The sequence below is a fragment of the Dreissena polymorpha genome, chromosome 3 (genome assembly GCF_020536995.1).
Source record: "Dreissena polymorpha isolate Duluth1 chromosome 3, UMN_Dpol_1.0, whole genome shotgun sequence".
In the NCBI taxonomy this organism is placed as follows: Eukaryota; Metazoa; Mollusca; class Bivalvia; order Myida; family Dreissenidae; genus Dreissena; species Dreissena polymorpha.
This window is the reverse complement of record NC_068357.1, coordinates 135,053,461-135,078,067: the sequence shown is the minus strand read 5'-3', so window position 1 is coordinate 135,078,067 and position 24,607 is coordinate 135,053,461. Positions and strand designations below refer to the sequence as shown.

The following is a 24,607-nucleotide window of genomic DNA, read 5'->3' as shown; positions in this document are numbered from 1 at the left end:
AATCACTCATACTGGTGTCTACATGTATGTTTAGCATGCACACGTATTTATTTATTTTTTCACGGAAAAAGTACTTATGAACTGGACGATTTTATTGTTTTTGTTAGTTTTCATAATCACTTACAGTTGATGTTTGCATGTCCTTTAACCCATTTAAGCCTAGTGGACTCTCCCATCCCTCTAAATTAGATCAATTTATTTCCAAAATTAGGGATGTCTTATATATGTATTTCTATATTTAAAATATAACTTACAGAAATTACTCTAAGCAAATAGCGCAGACCCTGATGAGACGCCGCATTATGCGGCGTCTCATCTGGGTCTACGCTGTTTGCAAAGTCCTTTTTTTAAACGCTATGCATAAATGGGTTAATAATTAATCGTTGTTTAAACTTGCTTTTTAAATGAAATCAAAGGTCAGAGTTTGTCATTCATTATGAAATAAAGCTGATTTACTATGCATTTTGCCTATCAATCCTGTGGTGATGACAGCAGCCGTAATGTATCTTGTTTGCTGATTACCACATTGGGTTACTTGCACGAGTGTTACGTAATCTAAATCATGTAAACAATGACACAATTTTACATGCAAATGTTCACAAACTATGACAAATAATAATGGTTTTCATAATAATGACTAGAACGTAATCATAATAAAAGATGACCAAAACATGGTTAAGCTATTATGTATCATTAACTAAAGTTATTTATACGGGTGATGATTTACGATATATGATTTATTTAATCAATTACTGCATTAAAATAATTTGTTTTCGCTGACGTAATGTAACGCTCTCTGATATTTAGAACATATACGATTTACTTAAGACATAAGTTTCATACAGCCCCAGTTTGTGCACATTTACAATGTTGCTTTTGAACGGATATATGTAGTGTTTTTTAAGACGTATGAAGTTAATCAAAGCAACACTGGGCATTTGTTTCACTCAATCATTACATCAACCACATGATTTAAGAACACTTACAGCTAAACTTTGTATCGGACATGGCGCTGCACTTCCCTTGACAACGTATTTAGTATGGTCATTCTTTTGTGCATTCAAAATCAATGATTTAGAATACTTTATCAACCAATTTGGGATTTTCAGTCATTTCAAATTGCAAACCCTCAATCATTTCATTCCGATTTTTATACCATTTTTTTTTTTACAAATTTCACTCTTCACGAACATAAAGACACATTTATGTACATAAAATGACTATTCAACGCACTTAACAGTTCTAATAAAACAACATATTAACATGCATTAAATAGGCAACAAATTTCTCTTTGAGAACCCCTTTGAATCTTTCTGTGCCATCATGTCCTTCAGCGTTTAGTGCCCTTTGCGTTCAGAAATAGTATACATATAATTGTAGATTTTGAACGTGAGTTACATGGTTAAATACCCTGTTAACAGACAACATTACCCATGCGTCCCTTATATTAACCCATTTATGCCTAGTGGACTCTCCCATCCTTCTAAATTGGATCAATTTATTACCAAAATTAGGGATGTCTAGTATATTTATTTTTGTATTTAGAATAATTCTTACAAAAATTCCTTTAAGCAAACAGCGCAGACCCTGATGAGACGCCGCATCATGCGGCGTCTCATCTGGGTCTACGCTGTTTGCCAAGGCCTGTTCTCTAGACACTAGGCATAAATGGGTTAACTTTCATATGCAATTAGTCTTGTTTGAATACATATTATCTAAATAAAATAAATAGAAATACCGGGTAAATCTAGTATGCAGGTGGATTTTGTAACACCACTAACAGCGACTAAATAAATGAAGATAGACAAGTAACGCATATTTATAGATGCAGTTTATTTTTTAACGAATGCCACTTATTTTTCATATTCAGCAGACATTCATGTAGTAGCACAATCTGGTTAAGAATGAACATTTACAATAGCAAATCAGTTGAAATGTATTGCAAGTCAACATAATGGGACACTGTTGTTTAGCTGATTAACAATTAAAGGTCTCTATTAAGATTTGTTTAAAACTAATACCAGAACCCAATTGTTAAAGTATTCATGGTTTGTCTTATCTGCATATAACCAAAGACCAGTATTTCTGTAACTCAATACTTTGTGTATGATACGATAGCAAAATAATACGGTAAGCTTTACAAGGGTAGCGATGGCCTTTATCAAGATTAAAATTAATGATAAAGATTATCCAAAGTTTGAAAATGCTTAAACTATGGAGTGTAAGCGATACAAATATTGATTCTACCCTGTTGATTTAAAGTCATCCATTCGTAGTTGCTAATAGAGAAGGAATGTCTGCCCTGTTAAGCTGCTGTGCAACTTAGATTTATGTTAAGACGATGATCGTTTGTATTCGTTGTATTTATGTTTTCTTATCTTTTAATAACACTGCAATACTATAAAACATTTATGGAACATTCTTATGGAACATGCATCGACACGGCTCATCGAAATCAACCGGCAATTTAATCTATTGGCACAATAACCAGACTTAACAGATATTACGGCTTATTCATGGATATTTTTAAGCAGAATAACCCAAGTATGCCTAGTGGACTCTCTCATCCTTCTAAATTGGATCAATTAATATCCAAAATTAGGGATGTCTAGTATATTTATTTCTATATTTAAAATATTTCTGACAGAAATTCCTTTAGGCAAACAACGCAGACCCTGATGAGACGCCGCATCATGTGGCGTCTCATCTGGGTCGACGCTGTTTGCCAAGGCCTTCTCTCTAGACGCTATAGGCATTAAAGGTTTAAAGCAAGTTTTCTTAGCGATTACATTAACATTTTGCCTTTTCTCGTATTTATAACGTCATTCACACAAAATAATTATATATATAATATGTTGGCTATTTCCTTTTTTATTTATGTTAGTCGAGACTACAACAACATGATTTATCCTTCTAAATGGATACCCAGGCTGATATTTCATACACGAACGCATGCACAAATATACCATGATATCTATGATACGCCTTTTTGATGATTCCATGTTTTGGTATCGCGTAGACGAACATGGCCTTTTTGATCTTCAATCCGATAAAGAGCAGACCCCATTCAATGCCGCTCGTATAAATAGTTCCAATTTCCTTTTAAACTATAATTGAAATCGTTCAAGTTAAATATAACCACAAAGGTCAAGTAGACAAGTCAAGGGAGTGTTGTAATTTGCGGCTAAAATAGCTGTACCTTGCAGTATCGAGTAACAGTTTCAGTATATAATTACACTGGATTCTAATTTGTATCTGTTAATATAAGTGCACTCTTTTATAAATCGTTTTCACGATCGGGTACTTGTTTATTGTGGCGAGTTTATATTTCATCGTTACTTTGTGTTCTATAATTTATTATTTAATGTAAATTGTAAAATATTGACTTAGGTCATAATTTATTTTACTTAATGTATGAAAAACGAAGCATATATGGAAAACTGTTAATACACGGTCTGTAGGTTTCTGTTGTGTTACACGTTCGTGTCTTAAGTCATACATTATGTACTCCTGATCGCAACATTATGTACTCCTGAAACAACAAAAGCATGAAACTTTTTAATAATCTAACATGATGTTACCAATAAATGACAACCTATTTCATTTAACATGCTCCACTCAGGCTTAATGTTTTTTAGAATTCCTAACATATACTCTTGACAACCAAGTAGATGTTTAAAAGGAAAGTGCCTCGCAGCTAAATTTTGCTTTGGGTATGGCACAGCACTTATAGGGGTATTCCACTACGACCCGATTCCCCACGATTTGTCCTGATTTCCAATATTTTGAGGTCGGGGACATTCGTAACTCAATCGGCGAAGGTCCTAACTCAATCGCGGGCGAGTAGTGAGCTCCCAAAAAATCGCGGTCAGTTTTTAAACGTGTTTAAAATTTGACCAAGACCTCCAAGACTGAATTTAATCGCAGTTGACTCGTAGCAGTGTCGTAGTGCGTTCTTGGGCGTCGTAATGGAATTTTGGGTAATTCGTGACTCAATCGGGGAATCGGTGATCACGTGATCTGTCTGCGAATCATTTACGACTTTGTGAAGACTCTCAAGAGTTCAACCCGATTGAGTTGCGAGCACGCTAAGATTAATTTACGAAACAGTTACGATTTTTTAAAGAATGATAAAGAAATAATATTTTTCCATCATGTTTTGTTGTCGAATAACCCACAGTAAGAAGTATAGATGCGTAGGAATTAAATCACGAATGCGGAGCACGAGTGCTTTGATAACACGAATTTTTACTCCTTACTGTGGGTAATTCAACAACAAGCCACCATAGAAAAATATTATTTCTATTCTTACACGATTCTGATTGATTTGCTTCAAGCTTTTGGACGTGAACTATATTTTTCAATCTACTCCGCCCTTCTTAGTACAAAGTTCACTATTTAGTGACGTCATTGAATTGTACAAACATTTGACGTCGTTTTCATTAATAAATATTTTGCAAATTACGTCACTTTCACTGAGAACAACACTCATAGAAACTAAATGACGTCACATGTGTTAATTCTTCTGAAAAGCTGACATGCTATAAAGGTTTTCTTAATTACGTTTTACAAACAAACAAATTCTTAGCAAGGCCACTTATCACCAAATATACAATTTGTTGTTTCATAACATTTATATACGTGCTACCTTTTTTTTACATTTCTTTAAGAGCGGGATTTAAGCACGTGCATTTTAATGCAATATTTTCTTTATTTATTCAGAACTATTTTCGAAACATTCAGCTCCGACCATACTTTATTGCAGAATAACCCACACTTTATGTCCTTCTTTGTCTATAGAAAACAAGCCGCGTGCCGTGTTAGAATCAATATCGGTAGATATTTGCGCCGCATTCATGGGTGCGGTTCGGTGAGGTCCTAGCTTAGTCGTGACCGATCTGCATCGTTCGTAGTACAGTCGCAGTATATATTTACACATCGTAGTGAAGTCGCGACCCTATTCGCAAGACTTCAACCGAACCCCACGATTCGTCGTAACTCAATCGTACCACTGTCGTAACTGAATCGCAGACTGTCACGAGTCTTCCCGATTCAATAAATTTGAGAAATCGTAGCGAGTCGTGGGCTTGTTTTCGTAGTGGAATAGGGCCATTTTTACTTAACACTTTTGAACACATGTTATATTGCATCACACAGCATTAAACGTTTAATTTATATGTGTCCATATACTCAAAGTAGGCTTAGTCAAATGTTCTTTCAAATGAAGAATTTTAAAGAATATGGGTGTGCTCCGTGAAAAGGGGTTTAATGCTTGGACCTAATATGCCGTCCCACATTTGCCTGTGCAATCCGCACATGCTAATCAGGTAAGACACTTTCCGCTTTTATGATATTTTTCGTTTCCAAACAGTCTCCTCTTAGCAAAGATCTTGTTTAGGCGGAAAGTGTCGTTCCTGATTAGCCTATTCGGACTGCACAGGCTAATCTGGGACGACACTTTACGCATATACATTAAGCCACCTTTCATAGAGCGCGGCCCATAACAATAATAAGATTGATATCGAAGCTGATTAAGTTGTAGTATATATAGACGTTTTTCTTTGTATTGATCAATTGGACATCAAGAGTAGTATAACAATATCGTTCACATTCAAGAATATACTTTCAGTCGCTTTTTGGAATTGTACAGGTGACACTTTCTGTCTTCTAAAATACAGTGTTTAAGTTATACAAGAAGTTAATTGTTATATTGTTTCTGTAACTGTGTGTAGACAAATGAAATAATCACCGATATAAATTCACGGAGATAAAAAAGATAATTATATGTTTGAACAATATCATTCTTTACTTTACCTTTCAACCCATTTATGCCTAGCGTCTAGTAAAAAAGGCATTGGCAAACAGCGTAGACCCAGATGAGACGCCGCATGATGCGGCGTCTCATCAAGGTCTGCGCTGTTTGCTGTAGGAAATATTCTAAATATAGAAATAAATATATAAATATACTAGACATCCCTAATTTTGGAAATAAATTGATCCAATTTAGAAGGAGGGGAGAGTCCACTAGGCATAAATGGGTTAATGAAACACAATTTTTTTATCTTAACTATTCAACATTTATCTATTTTGCTGAGGTCGACATTTATGTGTAATACTGAGCATACACCGAACGTTTATTTATTGAACTGTTGCATAATTGAATGTCCTGTTGTCTAAATATTTGAATCGATATTTTTTGTTTTGTCAATTGACCGTACCACAAGCCACATTTTACTGAGTTTACAATGCAGCCATAATTAAATGTAAAGAATATAATATGTAAATATGTTTGTTGAATAATTCAATTTTCATGTGATCAAATAATGCTAACTGAATAGCAAATTGAAGTTTTGCTTACACTCAGTTTCATCTTGTGAATGTTGCATTGAAATGAAATCGCCCACAATCGATTGTTTCCCAATATTTTTATTGAGTTTAATTGAATCAATGTCGATCATATTTGCCTGTACCTCGTGCTTAATTACAAACACATTTCAGCCATACAAAAGTTATAGTGTTCAAAGTCAACAACAAAAAACACATTATATCAACCGCATTCACAACGTTTAAACTCAATGTATATGCAAATGAATTACACGTTAAAGTTGCTAACTGTATATGATATGCCAAGTATTGTCCTAATAAATCTTAATGATGGCATCTTACCTTACATTTCATTATAATATACAATTCCCTTAACACAGCGTGGAGCACTTAGTATGTACCTTTCCGTGCGTACGTACGTCCCATGGTTGTGTACTCAACTACCATTTAACCAATTTATGCCTAGCGTCTGGTCTAGAAAAAAGGCCTTGGCAAATAGCGTAGACCCAGATGAGACGCCGCATGATGCGGCGTCTCATCTGGGTCTGCGCTGTTTGCTTAAAGGAATTTATGTAAGAAATATTCTAAATATAGATATAAAACATTGTTGTTTATTCCGTATGGTTGACTTCACGAATTGACACAAACTATCATTAAAAAAGAGACACCTGGACGAAGCGGTATATGTCCCTTTTCTTGTAAATTTCATGTACATGTACATTTGAATCTTTTTCTAATGCTAGTATGTTTCCGAATGAAATACCCCACTAATGCTTAACTTGTTTTTATAATGTTGAATTTATGAAATATATTGTTATTTCTTCTATATTGTTTTATCTTTTTGCGTATCAGTACTATGATATATGCAACTCATTGTTACTATGGACGCACCGTTTAATCGATAAACAAAAATAGTTGAATGATGTTTTACTCTAGTTATCTTCAAGTAAACACTTAAAAGTGTGGCGTGAAAAATTACACTATCTCGTTGTAAAGATTTTATTTAACCAAGACCTTATCAGATTTTACATTTTTTTATTGAAATGCAAATATATTTGATGTTACATTTACCCGATGATTGAAAGGGTAGATTTTAAAACCTCTGAAACATAAATGATTTATCGTAAGAAAATATTAACGCGTTTTAAATATATCCTCTGGTTTACCTTTTAAGATATGAACCATTACCCGTTGGATTTACAATGTTATGAGCATAGGTCGCAAGTTTGTGTATGTACTAACAGAAATAAGAGGTTTTGTTATAGTCCACAACTCAATAATTGTCATTAGTCTTCTTTTTACGTGAAACTTAAACCATTTATGCCTAGCGTTTAGAAAAAAATGCCTTTGGCAAACAGCGTAGACCCAGATGAGACGCCGCACTTTGCGGCGTCTCATCTGGGTCTGCGCTATTTGCTGAAAGGAATTTCTGTAAGAAATATCTAATAAATAAATAATATACTAGACATCCCTAATTTTGGACATTAATTGATCCAATTTAGAAAGGATGGGAGAGTCCACTAGGCATAAAAGGGTTAAGGCCACGGCTGGTAATTCGATATGACAATGTTTATTTACTGTTATTTGTCACATTATATGTATACTTGGCGTCAACAGTCGAATCTGTTGCTAGTTTGCTGGGATCCAGTGTAAGTTTTCTGTGCTGTCATTTAAGTTATCAAATAATGAAAGTACATGATGTTACATTATAACCGAGAACGGAATCATATTGGAGTGTTCAATAAAATTTTGAGCTATTATGTTTGTTACGTTCATTTTCAATATTAGCGATTTGTTTCATTAATAATTGCATTCAGCATGTTTGTCGACGTCATGGTATTATCTATGATATTTGGAAAACATGCGACGTTGCTTAGGAAATAAGTGTAATAATGACAAAGTTTGCATTATCAAAATTTAATGTATTTTCGGTATAATAACTTAAATACATACACCATGGTTCCTTTGCATGGAGATATGGTGTAATTTATAACACAGTTAATATTTTTTACACAGTCGTGAAGTCAATCCATATAAATATGGTTATTGTATTAAGCAGAATATGTAACATGCGCATAAGCTTTGTATGACAACGAATTCCATGTACACTGTATTTAAATGGGCCGTGCTCTGTGAAAAAGAGGTTTAATGCATGTGCGTAAAGTGTCATCCAAGATAAGCCTGCGCAGTGCGCACAGGCCAATCAGGGACGACACTTTCCGCTTTTATGATATTTTTTGTTTACATAAATTGTCTCCAGTTTAAGGCGGAAAGTGTCGTGTATGATTAGAGTGTGCGGACGGCACAGGCTAATCTGGGACGACACTTTACGCGCATGCATTAAACCCCCTTTTCACAGAGCGAGGCTCAAAGTAATAAAATTAACTATACGAGAAATGTTGAATGCTTTCTTAAAGAAGGCCCAGAGGTTATCATAGCCATTTGTTTTCTGACATGGAATACATATACCCGGCAAGCGAGTTTTGTTATGTACCTGATGTATGAACCTCTTTAACAGACAGAAATACCCGTTTCGTCCTAAATTGATGAAAAAATAACAGAACAAATACTTTGTTGAATACCTGTTATTTAAATAATATCAATCTAAATAAATCAAAGTAATTATTACACATACATAAATCACTTTATTGAGCACGTGAAAGTGTTTTTTATTAGCACCTCATTCACGAATAAAAAGACCGAACATTGAGAAATAATTAAGCTCATTTATGCCTAGTGGACTCTCCTATCCTCTAAATTGGATCAATTTATTTCCAAAATTAGGGATGTCTAGTTTATTATTTCTATATTTAGAATATGTCTTACAGAAATTCCTTTCAGCAAACAGCGCAGACCCTGATGAGACGCCGCATCATGCGGCGTCTCATCTGGGTCTACGCTGTTTGCCAAGGCCTTTTTCTAGACGCTAGGCATAAATGGGGTTAAATATATACATTCTCGGTTTAATATGACTTCTTATAATTCATATTCAACGGACATGGAATTTAGTTTCGTGAAAGAACCAATTCCAAGTGTAGTACAAACATCAGCAATCAATGTGTTAATTCTTTTTGAATGAACGTCTGAAATAGCAAATGGGTTAAAATGTACTTCCATGACAAGGCAATGGCACACAGTAGCTGGCAAACAATTAAAGGGTTCTATTAAATGTGTGTACTACCATAATCCACTTGTGTAGCCATAGAAAGTCTTGCTCATCTGACTCTTGCAAAACGCACATAATTATGTAACTAAATGATTTGTGTAATAAATGCCAGTAAAATGATCTGGTAAAATATACAAGTAGCGATCTACTTTTATAAAGATCACATATAATGATAAAGATTTTCCGCAGATTAAAATGCATAACGATGGAGTGTTTGATGTACAAATATTGATTCTACCTTGTTGACTTAACCCATATATGCCTAGCGTCTAGAAGAAAGGCCTTGGGCAAACAGCGTAGACCCAGATGAGACGCCGCATGATGCGGCGTCTCATCAGGGTCTGCGCTGTTTGCTTGAAGGAATTTCTGTAAGACATATTCTAAATATAGAAATAATAATACTAGAACATCCCTACTTTGGAATGAATTGATCCAATTTAGAAGGAAACCGATATTGAAACCGAATGTCATTTGATTGAGTTTTTATGACACAACGTCCCAAGCACGGGTCTCTGTCAGCAACAATATTACCAAGTCGAGTTGGAACGTTTCAAGTACACCTGGCATGTGTGAAATTGGAAGACAAACAACCTAATATTGATGTATCCCATACTCTCAATTGGCGCATGATATAAAGTTGTTAACAAATATATTGATGAAATGAGTAACTTTTGACATGTGAAAAACAAGAACTATAAAAACAACTTTTTCAAGGCATTGTTCGAAAACTAAGCAATTCTTTTATGTACTGTATAATGTTTTATATGAGTGAGTGAAAATGTCTTGATAATGTGAATATTTTTTGCAACAGGGTACATTTTTTGAAGATCCCGGCTAAAAAAGTACGGGGAAGTGCTTAAAAGGTTGATAATTGGGCCGCTAAATAAAATAAATTTCTTGCGACTTAAATGTTTCAATCAAGTCTTTTCATATTCATAACACTATTAGATTAGATTTCAAAAGATTGTCCACGGTTTTGTGTTGACATGCCCTAAATGGAAGCAGCTGGTGGAAAACGAAAAAGAGCACACTGAACCATCTCTCTAGATCTTTATCTATAAAACTTCATGCAAGGGAATATTGACGAAGATGTAAAACAATAAGGATTGTCTGCTTTGCTTCTTGTTTAATGCATGTAGTATGTAGACCTCGATGTTTATGGAATAAGTTATTCATGGGGATGAGTAAGGTCATATGCAATTATTTGTGGTTTACAAATTCACGAAAGTATTTTTCTCAGACACCGTATTTGCGTATTCTGCAGCTGTAAGTATTGTTCTCAGGATAGAGGCATATTGCCTGGCGCCAGGGTAGAGTTAACTTCTTGGGTCGAACTAGTCCATAGTATACAATTCTGTAATTATGATTACAATTGGTATTGAGTTTATGGGCGTGTATAAACGTTTGAGTTGACAAAAAAACTCCTGAATTGTATGTAAGGCGTTAAATGTTTTTTTTTTCGCAAACTCGTTCGAACTCATTTTTTTGCGCCGACGCGAACCCTTTGGTAAGTTTGTGGTGTTAAATTGAGTTTCATTTGCTATATTTTTAAATGTTAAATTTTACTTATAAAAATGAGTTAGCTGTAGGAATGGGAGATTTATGTTGAATAGAACATTCTACCTAACATGTCTAGTGTATAAGAGGTCAATGATCAACGTTATGTCGACTTACCCATCATGTTTTTGAAGATGCGAGTGGAAACAAGCACTTATTTCAATTTGCCTTATACAATGATTAACTGTACTAAACTCGTTTTTTTCCAGAAAATTTGAGTTAATTGTATTGAAAGCTACACATTTAAAATGAGTCATTAGAACTGATGCTTTTGAATTTAATCGTCGTACGATGTGATGGTATTGATTCACGCCCTCGGGTTTATATTTGACACTTAAAGGTAAACATTTCTTTAAACTGTGTTTTCTTCCAGCATGGTCAATGTTAAATGTAAGTGATCAATGTATGCGTAGTGATAATAGTCTTAGCGAAATACGTTATTTCAGCAAAAAAAAATTGTTGAACATTTCAATTAAATTGTTTGATGATCCTGAAAACTGTAGAAAAATGATAATGTTTTCAGATTTCAAATACAGTTAAAATAAAAAATAAAAATCACACATAAAATGTTTACGTTACTACATTCGTAAAGTAGTTACTAATTAATTTGCATTTTGTAAATGTACTTGATCCCCTGTGATATGTATGATTACAGCTATTTAGTTGATTTAACAAAGCTTTTTGCCTTTAGTTAGTTTGAATGTATAACCTTCACTATTCAATTATTGGAAACGTTCAACTGAATCGATACATTTAGAAGTGAGATCCCACCGGGAACTATTCGAATTTAAAGATGATGTGCGCATTTAAGACGCGAAGACAGTTTCAAGGATGAGTAACCAAATCGATAACCAAATCAATCACTGTCATTTCTGCGATAAAGCTTTCGTAAGTGTTTCGATAAATGCAGTTGAAGAGTTGTGTTTAGGAAGAATATCCACCTGGCATAAACATGAATGTCATGACAGTCCACACACGAAGAAATTCAGTGAGTCGACAATTCGAAAATGCCTTGATATAATTAAGTTAATATCAGTTTATGTATTGCCCAATGACTGTATGTCCTAGTTTTGAGCAACATGATTTACCGTATAAAGTCGAAGAAAAGCACGCGCTGTTGTAAATATAACAAGAAGATGCAAATTTAGACAAAATTATGTTTTTCAGACACGACGAGCTTGTTTAAGATTTATTTCTTATTAAATGGTGATTGTTTTGTTGTTGCATATCAATCCATCAAAATTTTGAGCCTTGTTCTGAGAAAACTGGGCTTAATGCATGTGCGTAAAGTGTCATCCCAGATTAGCCTGTGCAGTCTTTCTGCCTAAACTTGATTTTCGATATGGAAGGACTTCCTTGAAACTAAAAATACCATAAAAAGCGGAAAGTGTCGTCCCTGATTAGCCTGTGCGGACTGCACAGGCTAATCTGGGACGACACTTTACGCACATGCAATAAGCCCAGTTTTCTCAGAACGCGTCTCAAATAAACTTGCGCTGCATCGTATCGCTAACTTATCACACGTTATTTGATCGCTTTTTAGAACGCCTTACTCGGGAACAAACGTTCTTTATACATTTCGATATTAAACAAAAAATCTGTCATTAATGAAAATGGAATGACATGATAAATAGAATAAGGGCGAATATTGGATATAGATGAAGTTAATCATGCTCGGCACAAAACATTTGAGCGCCCTGCAAGCCTGATTTTTTCCGAGACTCGAATGATAAACTTCATCGTTGTTTAATAACCTTCCATTAACATTTTATTCAACGGTTATTCTAATCGTACTGTATCATAATTAATTGTCAATTTGACGATATTCAAGAATTCTGAGTAAAGCTTTTTCTGCCAAGACAGCGTTTAATTTGCATACATTATGTCGAAATAAAAAGTGCCTGTGTCTGTTCTGAAGAAATAATTAAAGCATTTAATAGTGAAGCTTACGATGTAACTTGCCTTAAAGGGATCTTTTCACGCTTTGGTAAATTGACAAAATTGAAAAAAGTTGTTTCAGATTCGCAAATTTTCGTTTTAGTTATGATATTTGTGAGGAAACAGATATACTGAACATTTACCATGCTCTAATATAGCCATTATATGCATCTTTTGACGATTATAAAACCTAAAAATTATAAAGCGTTGCAACGCGAAACGATTGAATAATTTGGAGAGTTCTGTTTTTGTCGTTAAATTTTGTATAACTACGAAGATTGCTTATATAAGGTGTAAAATACGTCATGTACGTGTACTCGGCGGAATAGCTCAGTAGGCTAAAGCGTTGTTACTTCAGGACTCTGGTAGGATTCCAGGGGTCACTGGTTCGAAACCTGCTCCGGGCAATGTTCTTTTCCTTTTTTTTAATTTGTTCTTGATTTTTTACTGGAGCTTTTACGATCCAATGTTTACATTTATCAATATGAAGCATTTAATGAATAAGTTAAAAAATGCCAAAATCTGTGAAAAGGCCCCTTTAAAATATGTTTCAAAATCGCAAGATAGAAAGAAAATCTTGAGATTCTCATTGTATTGTCATACATGTACACGTTTCACGAAATTTTACAAGACCATTCTCCGATGGAAAAGCAATAAATCTTTATGTATTTTTGGAAAGAAAAAAGCATATGAAAATATTGCACTGCTAGCTAAGCAAAATACTATATTTAATAGTATTTTGCTTTCTTTCTTGTTTTCCTTATTCTAATTTGTATACTACCTTTGTATGTTGTCCTGTTTACGTATCCTTAATAAAATTAAGCGTAATTACTTTAATTTGTTCTGGCCCTACCTATTTTCTTATTTGGAAATTTACCTCCCATTCGGCTGAAATCAAACAGATCGAATATGCATTTGGACCCGTTTATGCTTTCACATCAAATCAAATAGTACTTAAGCAGCCTTTGTAAACAATTCATTAACGATGAAGGACATCAAAGTAATTTTTCAGTCGCGTGATTTCCAATAGGTAGCATTGTCCAGAGAACCATTTCAATCTCCCACTTTCTCTATACCAATTTATTTAGCGTTTTAAACGTGCATGTTGTTTTGGTACGTAATGCGTACTCCGATGGTTAAAATAAACGTGCTAAATATGATAAGATGAATCTACCTGATTAATTATTTATAATTTGTAAAGTATGCATTAATATTTACTAAATGCCCACGTCAAACATATAACATCGGATGGGTGCGAAAAGCTTTCAATGAAAGTAAGCCAAAATGCTGCACCTTTAAGAAGACTCATAAGTCTGCAAATATTGAGCCGCTTGACTCTTGTTAAGATATTTTAATACTAATATTTACCTGTCAGTGGCTTGCATTGCAAAAACTAGTTTTCTTTTCGATATCTACTAGAAAAACAAGGCGTTGATTGAATCTTGATAAAAACCATCGCGATTACGTAGAGCAAATATTAACATGATATATGAGCAAAACTCGATGTAAACACTTTTAATTTTAAAGTATATACCGGAGCGAATTGAAAGGAATCGGATTCACTGAAGACTTTGTTATTGCGATGTGTAGGCTAAGGGCGATATCAGGAATTTAGTTTATTTTGATCAGTTTTAAAGCAAACTTACTCTACCTTACTCACTATATGAAAGAACAAGAAACAATGTTGTTTATTGATAGATTTTTGTGAAAAAGTGTTATTCGAGGCATTATGATATTTTAAATTGTTTTCTTTCAAATTAAAAGATTGTTACTATTATTTTTTTATATAGTGCTTAATTGGCGGTTTGCTCACGTTAAAGCATGCCTTGTTTAAAGAAGTTTACATGCACTTCTATGCATTTTTCTGGAATTCATAGTGTTTTATAATTAATCGTATTGGATGCAATAATGCGAATCAATGAGGAATACATCGGGTATCGAAAACTCCCACCTATGTAAGTAATATAACTGGCATTTTGTGTTTAATAAGTTAATAATAGGAAACAAAATATTTGACATGACACTGGGTGCCTAAGTGTTGATTCTAAAACAATTGTGTTTTTTTATTAAACGATTTTTAAAAAAGAATGATTAATCTTTCTTTTTTTCGATTACCAATCAACGTCCGATGCCATACAGTTGATCACTCCGAAAGTTTAACAAAAATTGGTCGTTGTCGGCTTTTTCCCCAAATTTATTATGTTCATATTTATGTCAATATTCTGTAAAATGACCTCTATATTATCGAAACTCGTACTCAGAAATCATTTTAGTCAGGTTTTCTTCAAAGAGTATTTTGTTTTGTATTCCGTAGCGCGTTTAACGACATCGTATTTTGGGTGGGAATAAACCTCGGGTACAGTCTTAACTGGCCGAGTACGTGTTTGTATATTTTCCGTACTAAAGAGTACCCGGTATTCATTTAAGTAGTTCCCGAGCCGACAATGACCAGTACACACCTTTATGAAACATTTAATCCAAATCTGACCAACAATTCAAACATTTCGCATGTTATTTAGATCTTATTAATGTACAACCAGAAATTATAATGTTTTATTTTTTTTGCTTTCCGGTGGTTTATAGAGAAATATCAGTGAATTAAAACTGATAATTTCACTGTTTCAAACAGAAAAAATTATCGATAATTTTCACAGTTTACTGTGAAATGACGTCATTTTTTTAAAGAAATGACGTCATTATCCCAGCGAAATTCTTTAGTTAAACTCTTTAACAATGTATATAAACTGTGAAAAAAAAACATAAAATAAAAAGAAAATTTGTTGAATTCGGTGGAATATCGATTTTAATTCACTCGTGATCATAGAAAATATATTTTTTCTTACTCGTGAATTAAAAGCGATTATCCACCGAATCCAACAAATATCCTCTATTTGTGAAAAAGTATCACCATTCAAATTAATTTGTGATTTCAATAGTTTGGAAAGCATTTGAGATAGTGGGGTATTTAGTAAGGCGTCGGGGCGGAAGGGATGGGGCGGGGCTATTATTTATTATCAAGGCCTTTGCACACCCCAAGTTTGTTGAAACACCTCTGCCGTTCAAACTTGCGAGATTGACCCAGCACTTTTGTTTAGGGTGCAGCTTAAACAGACCTGTACATATTGGCAAACTTATTAAATGACAATTTCGAAATATTTTACCGAATCATGCAATACGTTGCTAACGTATGAGGAATTTAGTTTAACATGCAAAGCGTAAATACATGTCAGTTCAACTATTAATTGTATCAACAAAAATAGAAAAAAATATCCAGCTAAATAATTGCATATTATTTAAAGTGATTTAAGAAATTTAAAGAAGAAAATCCGCAGTTTTACGTTTAAAGTTTATATTAATTTGTATTGTGTGTTTGATCTGTGAGTGATTGTCTTCTTTTAAAAACATATTTTCTTCATTCCAAGGCAAATCAAAGCATATACGAGATTTTATGTATTATCATTAAAGTAACACAAGAGGTTCGATGATAATGTTTTCAGGCTAAGCGAATTCATGATAATGTTTTCAGACTCAGTGAATTCGTGATAATGTTTTCTTACTCAGTGAATTCGTGATAATGTTTTCTTACTCAGTGAATTCATGATAATGTTTTCAGACTCAGTGAATTCATAATAATATTTTCAGACTCAGTGAATTCATTGTGTCCGTCAACTTCGAATACTTTGTATGCACAAGTATACTTTGCTTGACACATGCACTTTACGATGTAACTCGTGTCTGTGAATATTCGGAAAGTTAATTTTAACCAGAGCCAATACAAACGGTAAGTGTTATAAAAAGGGGTTAAAATTTTGTACAATATTTATGCAATTATTTTAAATCTTAAATGATGAAATATTTTACAAAACCTCTTGATCAACTGTCCAATAAAGTGACTACGTGCAATTGTAGATAATGAAAGCAAGCTATTCATTGTACAATAATAAAGTTATTACTCGAAAATATTAATTGCCATGTCTCTTATAAATTTGAGTCGCGTTCTGAGAAAATTGGGCATAATGATGGTGCGTAAAGTGTCGTCCCAGATTAGCCTGAGCAGTCCGCACAGGCTAATCAGGGACGACACTTTCCGCTTTTATGGTATTTTTAGTTTCAAGGAAGTCCCTCCTTACTGAAAATAAAGTTTAGGCGGAAAGTGTCGTCCGTGATTAGCATGTGCGTATTGCACAGGCTTATCTGGGACGACACTTTACACACATGCATTATGCCCAGTTTTCTCAGAACACGACTCGTATAATAACTTATTATCACGAATGCTAACGTTGTTTAAACTGGCATCTAATGTGCTGTTCGTACAAGTAATGTTTTTTCTAGCTTTAAGTATATTAGATATACTTTAAAGCAAATACAATTTAACAGCATTTCACCATCTAAACGCTAACATACGCCATCCTGGATCAAAAGGAATTCATACCCTCAAAAAATTATTAAATGAACACCTGATATTTATTAGTTTACCTTATTTTGATACATGTGTGTGTTATGAGCAGGTGCTAATCTTTATTAAAATTGTTGTTTCATGAATTAGTGATATTTCGTGATTGTAGCCTTGATTATTTGTGAATATGACCCTTCGGTCTTTGTGAGGGCCGCTTACAGGGGCCTTTTCACGTTTTGGTAAATTGACAAAATTAAAAAAATGCTTCAGATTCAGAACTTTTCGTTGAAGTTATGATATTTGTGAGGAAACAGTAATACACAACATTTACTATGCTCTAAATTATACATTACATGCATATTTTGACGATTTAAAAACCTGAAAATTATAAAGCGTTGCAACGCGACACGATGAAATAATTTAGAGTTCTGTTGTTGTTGTTATATTTTGTGAAACTACGAGGATTGCTTATATAAAGTATAAAATACATCACTTATTGTATCAGTACTGGTGGTCTAGTGGTGTAAGCGAAAGACTTTTACTCCAGGGGTCAGTGGTTCGAGCCCAGTTTCGGGTTTCTTTTTTTCTTTTTTCAATATTATTCTTGTATTTTTACTGGAGCTTTTTAGATCAATTGCTTACCTTTATCAATATAAAGAATTTAACGACCAACTTAAATACATGCCAACATTTGTGAAAAGACCCCTTTAATACACATCGATCAATGCCTGCTGTGGAAGCCATGGGAATATCATGCCTATGCACGTTGAGACACTATCTATGGAGTTGTGTACATAGAGAATACTAGGTTAGCGTTGAATACAGAGAAGTTTATGTTGCGAGGCTTAGAACGCCGGGAGCGCGAGCCTTGGCGAGCGCTTTCCGTGTTCGAGCCGAGCAACACAAACGTCTCTGTATTCAACGCAAATCCTAGTATTCTTTTTATCCCATTTGATTTTTTTTTCAACGTGACATTTAACATAACTAGATCTAATAACCTTAGCCTAACAATTATTTTAATTAATTCTTAAAAATCGCTTAAAATCTAACGAATGTAACCATGCGTAGTGATATAAATGTATTTGTTCTGGTACGCAAAATAGTCTTTAAAAATTCAAACACAAACTGTAAAACTAGTAAAAATATCACCATATGCCTCGATTCAATTTTACGCAGCATGCGAATTGTAACACATTACGACCGCGAAAAGAAGATTTTACTTGAATATAATTCATTTTATTTTCGAAAGAAAATGATCAAAATCCAATATGGCGGCGATTGCTCCTAACAAAATGATGTCGATGTCAACATAGATTCTACATGTACACTATCGACGAGTAAACAGACAATTGCAGCGACTGACACTTAATTTGACTAAATATGCAGGGCAATACGTTTTCCGACTTCGGACGACGAATTTAAGGACGCGCAGAACGTGTTTTTTTTAAATATAATGTTATGGGTATGCCGTGTGCGATCCAATGCATCAATGGCCCCCATGTTAAAATCATTTCCCCAGAGAACAGGGAACGACAAAAGTACAAACAAAAACCAAAACACGTTCGAACTAGTATCTTACCTTTAATTATCCTTTAAAATCCATCTAATAATCCATTAAACTCCATAATTGGCGATTTTGCATCTAGGGTCTTTAATAATTATTTGAGCATAGTTAAATAAAGACCCTTATGCCATCCTATCACTATTTTAAATGAATTTATGAACTCGTTAAACTTTCTTATTCGTCACACGCTACGTCATGTACTCTATGGGCATTACTGCTGTTAAAATGAACCGGAGCAGTTTATCAAATAATAGCCGTTGGTAAACTCGGATGCATTTGCAGATTTCTGCATACAAACATAATTATGTTTAAACTTGCACAGTGTTATTTGTCTATGATAAATGCCCTTATTGTGTACAAGAAAATAATTTAATATATAAATACACAAAGAATGGAAAACATTCCATTACACAACAGATAAATCAGTGGATAATACCCGTGTACAAAATGGGACGTTCCGAATTCCAGTGTGGTGCTATTTTTTCCATCTTATACTTTACACAGCTCTATGCTTAACGTGAATTAAATCGGATAGCAAATATTGCAGATTATTTATGAATTGTGCGATATTTGTATGGCTTGTTGTACATTCTTAAATGTCAAAAGTATATGCATGGATTATAAACAATGCACATTACACGAAATAAGGAAAATGTGATTAATTGACAATTCAAATACCGTATGTCGATATACAGTATTGCAGATTATTTATGAATTGTGCGATATTTGTATGGCTTTTTGTACATTCTTAAATGTCAAAAGTATATGCATGGATTATAAACAATGCACATTACACGAAATACGGAAAATGTGATTAATTGACAATTCAAATACCGTATGTCGATATACAGTACATGTACATGTGAAATAAGTCGAGTTTTTAATAAATCGTCAATTTTTTTTTTTTGGGGGGGGGGGGGGGAAATGACGCAATAAGTGTCATTTTATGACGCCATCAATGCGCTGATTCATTATACGGATGGCGAAAAATTATGTCATTTGACTAGATTTAAAGGTTGAAGGTCGTATAATTTTGAAGCTAAAGTTTTCTCGACTTTATTAATTATGAAAAATCATTCAGTGGTAAAGTAAAAAGTAGTCCGTGCACGTGACAGGTATATCCCACAGTGTTGAATACAGGCTAGTATATTCCATAAGGTGTTATACCGTCAATGTCGCGTTGAAAATGGGATAAACAATACTAATCCTACTATGACAACGTTACGCAAAAATGCCCTTCGTTTCAGTCTCTTCGTAACTCAACAAAATAGTTCAATTACTGAACAACTTTGACTAGGATCGAATTGAGATGCCTACCTAACGTGTTAGTTCATGTTACAATATAAAGGGTCATATCATCTTTGTTTGACTGTCAATAACTTCCCCGTGGTTTCTTGTTGATGAATTACAATACACATTTTTTTTCAATGAGTAAATATTAACCCTTAAAGCGCTGGAGCTGAATTTTAAAGGCCTTTGCAAACAGTTTGGATCCAGATGAGACGCCACAGAACGTGGCGTCTCATCTGGATCCAAACTGTTTGCTATTCTGATAGTATTCTTTAAAAAAGATACGAAGAAAATGGTAATTTTAGAAATTCAACAGACGACATTTTAGCAGACGACAAATTTCCCAGCATGCAAAGGGTTAATTGACTTAATAAAGCTTATATGGAACCGATTCTGTCTATCAATATGAATGCTGTGCAACGGGAAGTATCGTCTAAATGTCAAAGTAAAATAAATGACCATGCAAACCTTCACGGGGTTTTATTTAATCATGCTTTATTTGATGCATCAAAGAAATACCGTCAAGTAGGAAAGACACACTGTGTTCTTTATATTCGTGGTATGCAGTGCATGTGTTGATGGGGCAATATTTCCATTCATCGAACTTTTATTTAGCCGTTCAGCATTGTGAGTTTAGTAAGAAATAAATATTGTCATTTCGTTAATGTTTTATTTAAATAAATAAATCCTACTGCGTTTACTCTTTCAATAACTAAATTTCGTGTGTTGTTCATTTGAATTTATTTTCTAAACTTACCATACGTTAACTAAATTATTCTTTTCATAACTTACATCACCTTTTATTTTCCTCCCTTAAATTGGTTATTGTTCAATCTTCCATTCATTCCATATCACCGTCACACGTCTCCATATCTTTCCCCTTTTATTGCCTCCTTTAACTTCTAGTCCCTCCTTCCATCCTCTTTTCTTTAATTCCCTCATCTTTTCATACCTTTCCTCTACTATTCTTTCCTTTCGTCTTCTATCCAATCTTCCCACTTCTAGTCCTTCATTCTATCTTCAATTCTCTCCTTACTCTTCTATTCCCTCCTTTCCTCTTATATTTCATCAATTCCCTCATATTCTCTTCGATTTATTCGTTTCTTCCTCTTTTCCATACCTCACACTTCTCCATATTCCTTCCTTTTCTCTTCGTATTCCTTGTTTATTTTTATATCCCCTCCTTTGCTCTTCTTTTTCTTCCAATCATCTGATAACTCTTCCTTCCATCTTCGATTTAATTTATTTATCTTCTATTTCTTCATTCCCCTTTCTATTCACTTCGTTTCACTTTCATTTCCGTCATCCCTTTTCTATTAATTCATATGATATTGTCTTCCTTCCTTTCCTCTTCTATTCTCTCTTTCCCTCTTCGATTCCTTCCTTTGCTTCTTACCATATGTTTTAAGCCTCTCCAAACATCCCCGCCCAGTTTCCATGCAGCTTTCACATGCTCACTATGTTCTTACTTTATCCCTCTGTCCCCATGTCCGTCCTTCTTTCATTCGTCAATCTCTTCCCTCATTTCTAACTTACTTCTTATCTTCGTCTTGTATAAATGCCATTGCTTCATAAATGCCCTTTTCTATTCGACCTAACTCTTTGAGTTTATGTCATATTTATTTTCTAATTGTCCATCCATCCTACCACCCTGTCATTCCTCCTTTCATGAATTTATTTAAATTCTAATAATGTAATCTTGTTTTTTATTCAGCAAAAAAGTTTTCGATAAAATATATTTTATTTTAAATTAAATGTTAACGAACAATTAAATTCATGTTGACTTACATTATTTCTCGAACAGAACCATTACGATATCCAAATTGAATTCGACACACAAAAAGTGTAATTTAACATTCCGATAAACTGATGTTTTGTTTGACGAGTTAACGTTTTGTTAAAGTTCCATTTACAGACGAACTAGATTGCAAATACGTTCAAGTGTATAATTGAGGAACAATACAATTAACAACTACATTCAAGTCAATACAATTATCAACAACATTCAAGCCCAACACGGTATTTAGGAACAATACAATTAACAACTACATTCAAGCCCAACACGGTTTTTAGGTGATTTTATAATGTGTGAAGATTTACGTATCTGCATTCTTACAACAGGCTTGAGTGCACCCAACCAAATAATGTTAAAAACTTTTTTTCAAATGAAATACAACAATTAGAACAAACAATAACAGAAAGGAAAAAGACTTCAACTTGTTTTCGTCTGATATAAAATGGGGTATATATATAGCGTTTACCTGACATTTGGTTTAGGTAACAAGACAATATTAAACTATACAAAATCTGTTTGAAACATTCTTACGTTGCAACAGTTGGTTACAAGCCCAAGCAACATTGGAAGTATGTATGTGTACGAGTGTACATTTAGAGGTGCTTTTCTGTGCCTAAAGTCATTCTTATTTCTAAAGTCTAAGAATAGGTCGATGACTACATGAGCTGGACACGTATTCACTAATCATTTATCATACACGCAATACAGAATACGCTTTAATTGTTTATATTTAAGAATGTCTTTATTTGGACTCGTACTTCGTAATAACTCTTCATTTATCACATGTTGTTACTGACTGAAGTAACCTGTACGGATGCAAACCCTAGGGCACTTTTGTTGGGTGAAAATCTATTCTTCATCTTTAAAGGGGCCTTTTCACAGATTTTTGCATGTTTTGAAGTTTGTCATTAAATGCTTTATAATGATAATTCTAAACATTGGAAATAAAAAGCTCCAGTGAAAAATCGAGAATTAAATTTAAAAAAGTAAAAAAAGGTAACCCACAACTGGATTCGAACCACTGACCCCTGGAGTCCTGTAGTGAAAGTATTAACCGTTTAGACCACTGGGCCATCTGCGCTCACACAATGTAGAAAGTATTTTATACGTTATATAAGCAATCCGCGTAGGTTCACAAAATATAACGACAACAACAGAACTCTCCAAATTATTCAATCGTTTCGCGTTGCAACGCTTTATAATTTTCAGGTTTTTAAATCGTCAAAAGATGCATATATTGGCTATTTTAGAGCTTGGTAAATGTTCAGTATTACTGTTTCCTCACAAATATCGTAACTAAAACGAAAATTTGCGAATCTTACACAACTTTTTTCAATTTTGTCAATTTACCAAAACGTGAAAAGGGCCTTAGAATGTGTTTGTGAATACGCCCCCATCTGAATTCATAAAGCTCTTTACGGCAATCTTTATTATAGATGTAAATTTAAAAAAATTGACAGTCGGTAAAATGTTACGCTTTGTAATTACAATAAAAAGCAAACTATGATCAATCATTCAAATGCGTTTATAAAAAAACAACAACATTATAATGTATAAAAAAAACACTTAAGACAAAATATTCATGGTTCTAATGGAAATGTGTGAGCTTTGCGAAAACGGTCAATGGGTCTAAAATCACATAAGATCTCTTTGGCGCGGCCTTAAGTGCTTATAACTAGCTAATAAATGTTCCCAATCTTGGCCTAGAAGACTCAAGTGGCACTTGTAAATACAAATCCTTTCAATATTTATTATTTTATCTTGGATAAGTACATAATGCAATACTTATCTAGACATTAGCTTATCTGCAGTTCTACCAAAGAGAGATTTACAAATAATAAGTATGAGGTTTAACGTATCTGTGTATTTTTAAATTGCTCAAGACCGAGGATGTTAAACTGTATGTATGTTGTGTAATAATGACGAGTCATATATGGAAATATCTTCAAATTATACCCAATTCAAGATCAAATGTGTTATGTACATTAAACATTTATCGTAAAGTTCTGAAAAATATGCGAGAACAATACAATTTCAATGTTTAATTATATATCAAAGAAGTGAATATTATGCACGAATGTCAATACAAGTTTATTCAATATTATTTCACTAGTTTAGCATGTGTTTTCAACATTTTGCAGTAACAAACAAAATTGGCGACGAATTGAAAACGGATTTAAAAAGCAATTATCGGTCGATGCAAGTTTGATATTGAGATTCTGGTCAGTCAATATAATAATCCTACTCCTTTTTTAAATTAAAATAATCTTTTCATTTGGGTTTTTCTTTACTTAGCCATTACTTACTAGTGGACAAGTGATACGTCCCGTGTACAACTATTTCGTCAAGACTTCGCAACAGCAACACAACGTGTGTTTCTTAATTTAATGATATTCAAACAATTCAAGTAAGACTGATTTTATTGCTTCAGATTCATGACAATGTCTTATATAAGTTAACACCTACATTGTTTGTTGTATAACGAATTGTTTATTTTATCTTGCTCAACAAAGTGAGGGTAAAATGAAAAATATTTTTCGTCATGTGTGTTTCATTAACAGATTTTGCAGTTTAATC

At 33.7% G+C, this 24,607-nt stretch overlaps 1 protein-coding gene across 3 annotated transcripts in view; it reads left to right on the top strand.

Annotated features, from left to right (window-relative positions):
* Positions 1-24,607, top strand: part of LOC127871561 (uncharacterized) — a 61,491-nt gene that overhangs the window by 345 nt on the left and 36,539 nt on the right. Inside the window, exon 1 of one of the 3 annotated variants that reach the window (XM_052414613.1) lies at positions 14,449-14,940. The exons of 1 other annotated variant lie outside the window; for it this stretch is intronic. In XM_052414613.1, coding sequence (XP_052270573.1) covers positions 14,894-14,940 — 47 coding nt within the window. In that variant the 5' untranslated portion in view covers positions 14,449-14,893. Of the gene's footprint in view, positions 1-14,448; positions 14,941-24,402; positions 24,438-24,607 lie in introns of those variants that run through there. One more of the 3 variants, XM_052414614.1, reaches the window with a different exon arrangement.